The sequence below is a fragment of the Biomphalaria glabrata genome, chromosome 7 (assembly GCF_947242115.1).
Source record: "Biomphalaria glabrata chromosome 7, xgBioGlab47.1, whole genome shotgun sequence".
Lineage (NCBI taxonomy): Eukaryota > Metazoa > Mollusca > Gastropoda > Planorbidae > Biomphalaria > Biomphalaria glabrata.
In genome coordinates this window covers 6,182,778-6,195,403 of record NC_074717.1, presented here as the reverse complement: position 1 = coordinate 6,195,403, position 12,626 = coordinate 6,182,778, and the positions used below count along the sequence as shown (strand labels likewise).

Below are 12,626 nucleotides of genomic sequence, written 5' to 3'. Positions count from 1 at the left end.
TCGCACACTGTATTTCTCTTTCTCTCTCTCTCTCTCTCTCTATCTCTCTCTCACGGTTTCTTTCTGTTTCTAGTTGTCTATCTCTCTGTTTCTCTTTCACAAAGTTTTAGCATCACCCCCTAGGTTCTTGTTAAAGGTCTGTCTTCCTTATTGCTCTCTTTCTCCGTTTCTTGCTCTCTCTTCCTCTCACTTTCTCTATCTCTATATTTCTCTTTCTTTTCTTTCTCTCTCTCTCTTTCTCTCACTTTTTCTTCATCTCTTTCTTTCACTATCTTCTCTCTCTCTCTCTCTGTTTCAGGCTTTCTATTTTTCTCTCTCACACAAACACTTAGCATCACCCCCCCCTCACCCCTTGGTTCTTCGCTCCTTCCCCCCCCCCCCCCCAATCTCTTCCCTATCCTAATCTCTATACCCAAAACGCCGCCAACGCTACGATTATAATATATAGCTCAGTGGGACTAAGTAGGTTTCGGACGTTTTGCCTCGGGCTGCAGACGAGACTGGTCCAAGAGGAGATAATAAGGAGGTCTGGTCCTGCGCTCGTTAGCTGTCCTCTTGACCCTTGGGGCTACAACGTGCGCGGACGTCGCTGTCCGCCTCGATCAAAAATACTAATTGGACAGTGTCACCATTTCCCACCCACGCACGAGCTGACCAGTTAGAAGAATTAAATTAGTCTACTTTGGGGCAACGGTAAAGTTGGGCAATAGTTAGACGTGAAGTAGGGCAGCGTTTTGGGGCTTTTTGTCATGACGTATCTCTAGACACTTTCTTTCAACTCTCACTGTTTCTATTTCTCCCTCTTTCTGTCTCTCTTTTACTCCATCAGTCTCTTTCCTCCGTACCTACTCTTTTTACAAAGCTTATATCAACTCACTCTGTCTGTCTGTCTGTCTGTCTGATAAAAAAAGTGTGTTGAAACTTCTCACATTTATTCATTGACATAGACAAAGCGTGGATCATTTTTTAAAAAAAGAAACCAATTAGTGAATTAATTAACTGGTAAATCATTATTTTGTTTATAATAGCAACAAGAGAAACTAATACTTCAGTATTCACAGATATGTCTAAATTTGTTGGGTTTAGTCCTATTAAATAATTGTTAACGCCATTTCTCCCTCACGCATTCTCCGATCAGGCTGATACTTTTAACCAATTATTTATTGTAGCCAACAAAACATGAATCAATAAACAAAAAGTCTCAATTAGTCAATTCATTATTGGTAATTAAATCAATTTGTTTGATATCGAATAAGGGAAATATCTTGTACATTATTGGTAGTTATAGTTACTTATAGAATTTTTTTTACATGTAATGAGGCCCGCTAAATATGTTTCAGAAATGTACATGTCCCCCAGTGTGAAAAAAGGTTGATGTTTCTATGCATTAGTTTATCTCTATAATGACTGTCACTTTTTTTTCTTCTAACTATTAAAAAATTCACACAAAGGCAGACGTGAATTATTCTCCATTGATCTTCATTATATACATAAAAGAAAAATTTTGACAAGCTTTGAATTGGCAGTCTGCATGAGGTGCTGCCAACTTAGCTTTTCTCTCAACACCATAGTTTAAGATGGGAATGATTCACAGATGTCTAAAAATATTGTTGTTTTTTTCCTTCCTTACCAATGGGGCTTTATGTCTGACAGACTTGGTGGATATTATATGATCATTATTATCATGTCTGCGGTTATGGATGTTGTTTAAATGTAGTCATAATAATTCCCTTCTTTAAAAAATGATCGATGGTTCTAAAGTTAACATACAGAAATAAAAAGAGTTATTGATTCTTTGAGCTATTTAATTTTAAGCAAATAACAAGCTCTCTATTCTAAACTGTAACACTATAATTTTGAATTTATGCTTTTCTTAATGTTTTTTTTTGTTTGCAGCGTCTCCATATTGTGAGTAATACATATTTGGACATATATTTAATTTTTTTTAATTTCTAAAATGGTTTTTATGTATATGAATACAAATGTATTCTTAGCTCTTTTTCTCCTAACTGATGATACCAACGTTGATTTGACCCATTAAATTAAATTAATTTTTGGTTTTATAAACTTTGTGTTATATAAAAAGAGCATGCGTTCTTCTATAATTATATACCTAATATAACATTTCCTGAAAACAAACAAAAAAGTTACTGAACTTTAATCATAACAGGGCAGTGAAACACAAATGAGCAAATTCCATCGGAACGTTGAAAATACTTACGGAGAGAAAGAGTACATTAGAGATAGTGAATAAACTAGTATGCACTATTTTCGCCAAAATCATAAATTCATACTTTGAACAGTGCATAAACTTCAACTACTAGATGAGAGTAGTTCCCCTTTCAGACCTTGTGGTCTATAAGGCGGATGACATAAAGGCCATCTGTTTCTGTGGCCTACGGTTAACGAGGGTGTCATGTGGCCTGCACAACATCCACTAGATGAGAGTGGGACATAGTAATCATTTCTGAAAGAACATCTGCAACCACACTGCAATGTTTGCGGAAAAGATTGGCCTGGATGGCAGACGAGCTTAAAAAATGAGGAAGAACAACCATTTAATAAAGCAAACGTACAATTTTAATGGAATTAGATATGATCTTTTTTTTTCTTTTTTTTTCTATTTCTATTCATGCCGCTATTAAATTTTCAAGGAGACGTTTTATTTTATTAATTTTTAACACATACAAATTTTCAACAAAAAAAATCTGGCATTCTGTGATCAATGTCAAGAGCATGGAAGACTTCAGTGTTTTGGCGCACTTAATGACTCGTGTTGCCAGATAAGCCGCGTCACTAGCTGCTGGCAGTATTTGATTGACGAGTGACCTCCCCTGCCGAGTGCGCGGTGCAACTCAATTAAAAAACATAATACAGAAATAGCAATGGACCCCTCAAAATGTTTATTTATTCTGTCGACTGTTTGGATTCGAGGCGTCTCGGAAATATTTACACTAATTCACTTCTGACACCATTTGTTGAAGCAATTATCTTTGGATTCATTGCTGGTTATTTGTGTAGCCATAGGACTACAAATGTCGTATTTAGCTATTCAGAGAAGGGGCAAGACATCTGAAATTCTAGTAATTAATTTGTAAAACAAAATCCTCGTGTAGGCCTATTAATTTAAGAATTTGCTATAAATTTAGAATCTGGGTTAAAAAAAATATGCCGCAACATTTCTTTGCTGAAAACATTGGAGGGGGGATGTGTCTCTGTGTCTGTGTATGTCTAATGGGAAAGTGTTAACTTGATAATCAAAGTTTACCATATCTTAGTTGTATGGCTACATGGTATAATAATCATAACACATGCCCAATTGGGATCCAGAGCTTAATCATAGTTTTAATCATAGTTTTAATCTTAGTTTTAATCTTAGTCTAAAGTGATTAAAAAATGTACCCGTTAATTGGAAATGCATTTAACATCTAATATTACACAACTTACGTTCAATTTCAAATATATCCCATAGTTTTAAAGATTTTGCTGTTGTTTTGGTTTCTCACTGACCTATATAAAGATTGACGAAGTATACATGTATGCAACATAAAAAGATGGCACTGATCTTTTATTAAGGAGAAAAGAATTTTCTAAAAATGTTCTGCTTCTAGATGCATTTTATTGGTTAAATGTTTTTTGTTCTCACTGACTTATGTAGAGGATAGCGAGGTTTTTGCATTAAACACATGATTACATCACAAAAGATTGCTCTAATCTTTTGTTTGGGAGGCGCGGTGGCTGAGTGGTAAAGCGCTAGGCTTCCTAACTGAAGGGTCTCGGGTTTCAAATCCTGTTGAAGAGTGGAATTTTTAATTTCGGGATCATTAGGGCGCCTCTGATTCCACCCAGCTCTAATGGGTACCTGACATTAGTAGAGGAAAAAGTTAAGGCGATTGGTCGTTGTGCTGGCCACAGGGCACCCTCTTTAACCGTAGGGCCCCCAAAAAAACAACAACAAACAGATGACCTTTACATCATCTGCCCCATAGGTCTGAAAGGGAAACATTTTTTTACTTATTGTCATGCTCAAACAATCTTCGACTTCATTCATGTCTTGTTCATTAATCGGTGTAAACGTGTGCCTTTTTTTCCCCCTTCACTTTCTTGTTTATGGAATGACTTCCGCTAGTTGTGAATGGCCTGACGTCATTTCCTCTGTTTGTCCAGGGGAAGAATGTAGATGTTACTGGTTTGAGACGAGCTCTTAATCTGGTACTCCAAACTGCGCGTCAATCAAATCGAGGCTATGACGTATTTCGAGGAACCTTGACCGCTTAATTCTGAGCTAAAGACAGACATTTCATTCACCCAAGCTACATCCGGGTCTTCTTTCTATAAATAGTTTTTCTTCGTAATACACATTTAAACTTGAAGGCTTTTTGTAATCTTAAAAGTATGAAGAACTCTTAACTCCGCCATTTTGTCTGCTGGAGGTTGATAAATAAATATAGGGCAGTACTGTATGACTGCAGAGCGACGCAGCGTCAATTTTAGGGCGGTGTGGTGTTACTCTAGAGCAGTACTGTGTGTCGTGAATGTAGATCGATGCGGCGTAGATCTAGAGCGGTGCGGCTTAGATCTAGAACGGTGCGGTTTGAGTGTAGATTGGTGCGGCGTAGATCTAGAGCGGTGCGGCTTAGATCTAGAACGGTGCGGTTTGAGTGTAGATTGGTGCGGCGTGAATACTTTCAATACGGAGTGCAGAAAATATGTCAGACATTAGAAGTCGGCTTGGTTGATATAAAACTCGTTTATTAAATACAGTAGTTATCTTTGTTATATTTGTTATTGAATTGTTTTTTAAAGTAATTGCGATCTATAAATCTCTCTTTTTTTTTCTTTTGCTCTCTCTCTCTCTCTCTCTCTTTTTCTCTCTTCACTCTTTCTCCCCTCTCACTTTCTCTGTTTCCTCCTGATATTCACACATTTGAAAACTGAAATAAATATGCTATCTTTTAAAATAAACAACAGCAACACTATCTGCCTTTTCTCTTTTCAAACCGCCAACGCACATTTTTATTGGCCCAATACCTCCACTATCTGTTAATATATTCTCTTGCAATACATCCCTGTATCTGCCAATACCCCCACTGGCTGTCAATATTCCTTTATCTGCCATTATTCCTTCTATCAGACAGTACTGCCACCCCCCCCTCCCCTTTAGCCAATACCTTGAGGGGGAAACCGCGAAAGACACAACGTCAAACAGACCCCCCCCCCCTCCTCCTCCTCCGTCTATTTTTATTTCTCCCCCAGCGCCAGTGGACGTGAACTTTACCTTACCACTGCACTCGCTCGTGATGCCAAAGATCGTGTGGTACTCTCTGACACTCAGTGTAAACATTCTTTGGGCAGACGTGGCTCACGCGAGTTCTCCTTCCCCCCGCGTACGCGCAGCGAGAGCCAGAAGAATAAAGTTACGTTAGCGGTCCTCAAACTATCTTTTTCATTTTTACCTGGGACTCTATTTTTGTGCTCATTGCTAGGTCTTTTTTTTTTTAACCATAGTTAATAGTAAACACTATAACAGTTCTCCAGATTTCGATTTAGGAAACGCATTTCTCTCTTTTCTAGAGATTTAGATTATAATTGCATTTAACAATGAAGCCTCCCTGCACTCTGATATAAAGTCACTAACCTACACCTTTAGCTATCTATCTCTGCACTTAGATCTGGGTTAATGGAAAAACTAAAGGGAAAAAAAAAACTTGTTTTTATTTTCAGGCATAGATCTGGGTTGATTATTAAAAGACCCACGCAATATACACTAAATTTTTAACTCTTAAACCTAGGTTTAAAACTAAGCATACAGAAACTCTCTATTTTTCCACCTAGAGTTGGGTTGATAAAACACGAGCTGTCGATACTAAGAAAGGGGGATAACAGACAAAATCTGTATACATGTTGAAATGTACGTTAATTTTTTTTTTTAAAGTTGCATTAAGATCTTTGTTCTTTGAAACTTCAGCTCACGAAAAGGCAAGGGCACTGCTACGATCTGTTTTGAACACTTAACTCTTTCTCTCCGTAATTATTTACCACATTCTGATAGAATCAACGTTGGTATCGTCAGTTAGGAGATAAAGAGTTAATCATGGCATTTTGCTTTTTTTCTTTTTTTTTTAAAGTGCATTTTACTTTTTTTTTATTTTTCAAAGTGCCTTCTATTTTTACTTATATTTGTATGTATGTTTGTAAATCTTATCATAGCTCGTCTAAGACGGTCGCCTATTTATCGCAGGGCTATTTAGATGTTATCTTTCTAAAAAGCATGTTTCGTAATGGCCCGTCAGAAGTGCTATGCGCTGACTGATGTCGACGTGAAGCACTCGCTTTGATTCGCCGGCATGTCGCTTTATCGGTTCGTCAGTCTCTTCTCTCTCTTCATTATCTCAGCATACTTTTATCACAACTGGAGAGTCCGTACAAGGGGGGCCAGCAAGTAAGATCGACGGCTCTCAAGCCTTTCCGTTTCACGGCACAATTTTATGAATGTCAGACTAACTTTTTCGCGGGGCGTGGTGGCGGAAAGGTAAAGCGCTTGGCTTCCAAGCAGATGGGACCCGGGTTCGAATCTCGTTGAAGACTGGGATTTTTAAGCAGATGGATCTTTAGGACGCCCCTGAGTCCACCCAATTCTATATCATTAGTTGAGGAACAAAAAAAAGGCGGTTGGTCTTTGTCCTGGCCACGTGACACCCTCGTTAACCTTTGGTTATATAAACTTTAACATCATCTTCCCTATAGATCGCAAGGAACTATACTTACTTACATTAGACTTTCTTACGGTGTTTTTTTTTTTTTTGTGTGAGAACGATTGTCTGCCAGGGTGGTATGCGCTTCGAACCTAGACCATTCGTTAAATAAGGCCTCAACACTGACCTGCAACGTGACAACCTGTGGGCAGTTTAGACCAATAGCTTGCTGTGACGTTGTGTTCAGGCCTTCTATAACAGTTGGTCTCGTTCGAACTGTCGTCACTATGGTCTGTTGTTCGAACCCCTGTGCTCCGCCATTCCTTTCAGGAAGTTAGGACCAGGGCGTAAGAATCTTTTTTTTTTTTTGAAGCGTGTGGTGAAATCGTTGATACTTGTTTATGTTTGTGTAATGTGTTGAGAATGTGTCCACAACATGTAGTGATATTGTCTGAATATCTTTCTTAAGTAGACCCTAGCGGACAACGGATTTGCCCGCATTAGATTTGGCAAAATATACAGGTCGAAACTGGGTTTGTGTAACCGTATGTGAAACACTGCACTCATCTCTTAATCTTCATATTCGAAGACATTGCTATTATTTTTCGTCAACTCATGTGACGTTCTAGCTTAATAAAGCTAAGTACAAGCTTATATCAACTTACAAGTATGTCTTTCTGGTACAAATCTTGTACGGATTATTTCTCCCACTTCCTATTCTCGGCTCAAGTTGAAACTTTTGCACAAATATTCATTGTTGAAGACAATACATGAATCAATAAAAAGAAAATTGGCCAATTAGTTAATTAATTAGTGTTAATTTAATTTTGTTCTATATAGAAATGGAGTATTAAGAGCTATGAACAGTAACTGTGCGGTTCTTTCCCTTATATAAGCTTTGTTTTCTATTAAGTTTTTTTTTCTATTATTTTGCTTGTTCTCATTCTAAAGGAACATGAAAACGTACCCAAGACATGCCTAGACCTGTTATATTCTAGCCACGAGGGTTTCGTTGGATTCTTAAGAGGCAAACAAATAACAGAAAGTTTAAATTTATCAAGAGCCTAAACATATCAGTTCAATGTTAAAATAGACATGAAACGGTGGACGCTTGGAGGACGGGTCAACATTTTCGGCCACATTCCTCAATCGAGGTCTGGTTTCACAGCTCGCTGCTGAACACCAGTTTTTGGGTAACTGCAGATCCACCGTAGACGTTAACATTTCTTTTTTTCATACCATGAAAACATCCAACATTTCAAATTTCTTCAATCAAATATAAAATCAATTACTTTTGACAATTTCGCTGGTTAAAAACATAGGATCTTGGGAGAGGTTGTTATTGGTCCAGAGCCGGCCTTAGGCATAGGCAAACTTGACAACCGCCTAACGTCTGCAATTGATGTTAACCTCGCACAGGAAGATATAGCGAAACTTGTTTTCAATGTTATAATTTGAGTACACTAGGTTTTGAATAAATTGCGTAATTTGAGGTTTTTTTCGCTCCTAAATTTTTGTTTTTCCATTTTATTTGGGGGACACCGAATTTACTTCGACTAGGGCATCCGATTATTCAAGGCCAGCACTGATTGATCCAGTGGTGAATTGGAGTTTGTCCGCGGAAATTAATTTCCTTTATCTTTTTCATCACTGTGAATCATGGTAACCATCACTGTGTCCTCCTAGCTCCTTAGATTCTGTCTACGCAGGGACTATTTGTCTACGGGACTATTTCTCCGCGGCGTTCACGTCTGCTCTTCATCTTCTGTCATGCCTGCATTCTCAAAACGTTTTCTTTTCCCAGCTTCTCTGTTCCACCCAGCCGTATCACTGCACTCGCGAATCAGTGTCAACAGACCAGGGCGCCATGCGGTCGGGGTGGAGTGTATTATGGCACCCTAGTATAAAGGCAAATATTTCTCTTCCCTAGTTACTAGCGAGGTATTGAAAGAAAGAAAAAAAGAGACATTACTATCAAATTAGGTCGATGGGTCTCAAACCGTGGTCGTTAAAAAAGGTGTCTTTTCACTCTATTACTTACCTTCCTTATTGATATGCTTTATTGTAATCACGATTGGATGTAGGTGAGTGGAGGCTCTGGCCAGGATATTTGTGGCGGTTCTAATCGTCTTCTAAAAGCTTCATAAAAAATGCACTTAATTAATGTAAGAGTAATAATAGCCTACGTAAGAATACGTGTCCATTTTAATATGATTTCCATTCTTTTTAAACATTTAGTATGAATATTTAAACAGAAAACTGTTTGAAACTGTTAAGTATTTTCAATTACTTTGCGGAGGCCTCTATTTGAAGCTGCTGGGAGCCTTGGAAATTCATTGCTGTAAATTCGACTCTAAATGTACTTTTAGCAAAGGGCGGTAACTCTGTTTGCTTAAAATGCAGAAGTAAGTGTATTGGTTGAAGAGCATTCTTTATAAATTAACAAGAAAGATTTTAAATTAGATCTAAATGCGTTGACCTACTTTCGTAATCGGTTTTAACTACATGAACATGCACATTCAAACGAAAAAAAAAAATAACCGAAAGCGGAGATATGGGCCTCATGGGAGTTCTGGGATTAAACATAAGCTTTATATATAATTATCACCTTATGTAGGCCTACCAGTGTGGTGTATATACCAATGATAGAATTGTATTGTAAGTTATAGTCCGTTGACGGCCTGTGTGAGTCAGTGTGAGAGAGAAAAAGTGTAAATGTTGTGGAGTCAAGCAGTGAACAGACGACATAGGAAGATTATTATCATTATTATGGTTTTTATTTTAGAACCGTTTAACGCCAAAATCAATTGAGGCGAAATTTGGGTTCAATTGTTTGCTGTCCACTGAACACATACTTGACCCGCCTGCCCAAGATTGACTAGGGGAGAATAACTCTCTCGTTTTGTGTCTGTTGATATAGCGGAGTCATCTCCCCTGCCCTCTTTTGGCTTTGGAAATATTTGCTTATAACATTTGCTGTGCTCTTAGCTGGCGAAGTTTCTCAGACGAATCAGCGAGTACTGAAAATACAATGTTTTGTTATCAAGAAAAAAATGTTTACAATGGAATACAATTATTTATTTGCTTATTTATTAACTTTTACGTACAGATTAATTAAAATTATTCTAAAGTAATATGACGGTTATTGTGATGACATTACTCAAATTGAGTTTGCTTATGCAACACAAACTCATCAACGGCTCATATGGTTTATTCGCTGCAGACCTGCCACATCACCAGAAAATTCCTCAGTGGAAACTGATAAAGAGACTATATTGAATTTTGTTTCGACCCTGACAATGCCAGAAATGAATACTCGTTCTTTTCTAACATAATAATAATAATGGTGATGTCATTGTGGAACTGTCTCCTCATGTCTCTTCTTTAGTAGGGCATACTTTTTAAAATACTCCGTATATCTGAATATTTCTTTATAGACTTTATTTGTAGTTTATGTTCATTTTAGGGTTGGAAGTTTTTCATTAATGTGCTTTTGTGTTTTTCTTTTCCAGCGTCGCCGACACCGACAGTTTGGGAAAATATTCCGCGAGCAGTTTGGCCCGAGGCACAATGTGGCTGTCGCCGACCCTGCCTTGCTGGAGGAGATCCTCAGGAAAGAGGGGAAATACCCGTCCAGGCCCCCTTACGAGTCTTGGGTGCTGTACAACACTCTGAGGAATAGGCAGGGAGGACTTATGACCAGGTGAGTGCCCTACGTGTGTCTTTATGCCCAGTAAAGTAAAGTAAAGTTTCCCTTTGAAACCTTGTGGTCTGTAGGGCAGATGATGTAAAGATCACCTGTTTCTTTGGCCTACGCTTAACGAGGGTGTTATGTGGCCAGCACAACGACCAACCGCCTTTACTTTTCCCCAGCTATTGTCAGGTTCCCATTAGAGCTGGGTGGACTCAGAGGCGCCCAAAGATCCCCAAATAAAAATCCTAGTCTTCACCAGGATTTGAACCCGGACCCCTTCGGTTCGGAAGCCAAGCGCTTTACCGCTCAGCCACTGCGCCTCCTGCCTTTATGCCCAGCATGTGCCCTTATTACTCCGAGTTTTCCTAACTGCCCTTCTTTATTAAATCCATTTGTTCTAATTTCCTATTTCCAGCCCCCTGAATGACAAAAGTGGTCATCATCGAACCACGATGGACGAACTATAGGATATATATATATTTCCATGAATTATAATTATGTAGACCCCCAAGTGGTCCTAGTTTTCATTATCCCACAATCGTCTTTAATTTTTCGTGTCCTATGTGTCCTTGTCCTAGACATGCTTTTGTCTTAAGCCCTGTTTTTTTTTTTAAAGTCATCTTAATCCTACATGCGTTTTGCCATAGGTTTCATCCATAATCATCGTTGGGTGACATCTTTCATTCAGGCTACTGGCTGGTCGTGTCAGTTCCCACAACCTCGTTTTGTTACCCTTTGACCTACATCTGAGGCCTTCATCTTCTATGTCCAAGAAAATCATATGTCTTTGACACCTCCATAAAACGAATCATTATGCAATCTTTATGATTCGTAATTATTGCCAAACTTATGCGACTGAATGAGACTAGGGAGGTCATCTTTTCGGCATATGATTGATTTTTTGTTCCTAAAAGTGCAATCCGTCCTGTCGCAGATGTAAGTGACGTCAGCGCATCGACTTTCTCATAATTTATATGCAGCCAATGGGGAAGGCGTGTTCTCCAATCAAGGCCCATCTATGTTTATGTGGGGTTAAGCGAGACTTTGATCTAGTAGGAAAGAATGATTTATTTCATTTATCATTTTACTATTTCCGTTTCCCGCGCTAATAGTATCAGATTACACAGAACTGGGTTTTTTAATGGGGCATCTTCTTGATAGATTTTATGGACGATAACATTATTTTGCTGAACGCTATCTTTCCAGTAGCAAGAGACAAGAGTGGGAGGGGCGTATCTCAGGGAAGGGATGCACAGGTGAATTAATTTATTTGAGGGAATCACTTACGAAATCTCAACAAGGGGATAATCCTGTGAATGTTGACTAAGTCGTGTGTGCAGGGCCGGATTTAAGGCCGGACAGGTGGGGCTACAGCCCAGGGGCCTCCACAAAAGAGGTTTAACACATATTTCGACGGGCCAGCAACTTTTAGGATTTTTTTTTATGGGAACATTTTTTTTTCTCATGTTACCTACAATATTTTAAATCATTCATTTGGCAACACTGTCATGGTTAACCTTTAAAATGGTAATCTGTTTTACATTGAGTGAGTACAAAGTACAAAGTAAACATTTTGATGTTTAGAGGCTAGGCTATCTCATGATAAGGAATAGGCACTTACAGACCAGGAGACAAAGCCTGCTATCGAAGCTAACTTAGTATGGAAATGGATTTACTGCGGGAGGTCCGTTTCAGAGAAATCGACTTTTCGTCGAAAAAAAAGCTCGCCAATTGAATTTTATATTAAATTTTATTTGACTTTAACAACTTACCACATTCTTTGTTGAAAGGATTTTATTTGTTGGCAATAATTTTGACGGATTTTTTTTTTCTTTTGATTCGGAAAATAATTAGGGGCCTCCATTCCGTTGTTGCCCCGGGTCTTCCGTAACTCTAAATCCGGCCCTGCATCCGTGTCAACATTTGGCTTTACGGGCGTACGTACGTCAAACTGAAATGTCCATGACCTAGTAAAGTTTTGTATGATTCGTCTTCGTGACAAAGCAATTAGATCTAAATCTAGTATTTCCAACTAATCAATGATTGGATCTAAGTTTATATGGATTATATTCACTCTAATATTAATATGCTTCCCCTTTAGATAGATATGTCGTTCTCTGGGGCAGATGATGTAAATGTCATTGGTTGATTTGGTTAACATGGGGGTCAGTTGGCCAGCACAACGACCACCAGAACTGGGTGGCCGCATTTAAAAGTTCCAAATACCGCACGGAATC

General features: G+C 38.5%; 1 protein-coding gene across 4 annotated transcripts in view; it reads left to right on the top strand.

Annotated features, from left to right (window-relative positions):
* Positions 1-12,626, top strand: part of LOC106053581 (1,25-dihydroxyvitamin D(3) 24-hydroxylase, mitochondrial-like) — a 156,286-nt gene that overhangs the window by 129,411 nt on the left and 14,249 nt on the right. For all 4 annotated transcript variants that reach the window (XM_056035129.1, XM_056035131.1, XM_013209163.2 and 1 more), the window contains one exon: positions 10,208-10,398. In XM_056035129.1, the coding sequence (XP_055891104.1) occupies positions 10,208-10,398 (191 nt within the window). The remainder of the gene's footprint in view (positions 1-10,207; positions 10,399-12,626) is intronic.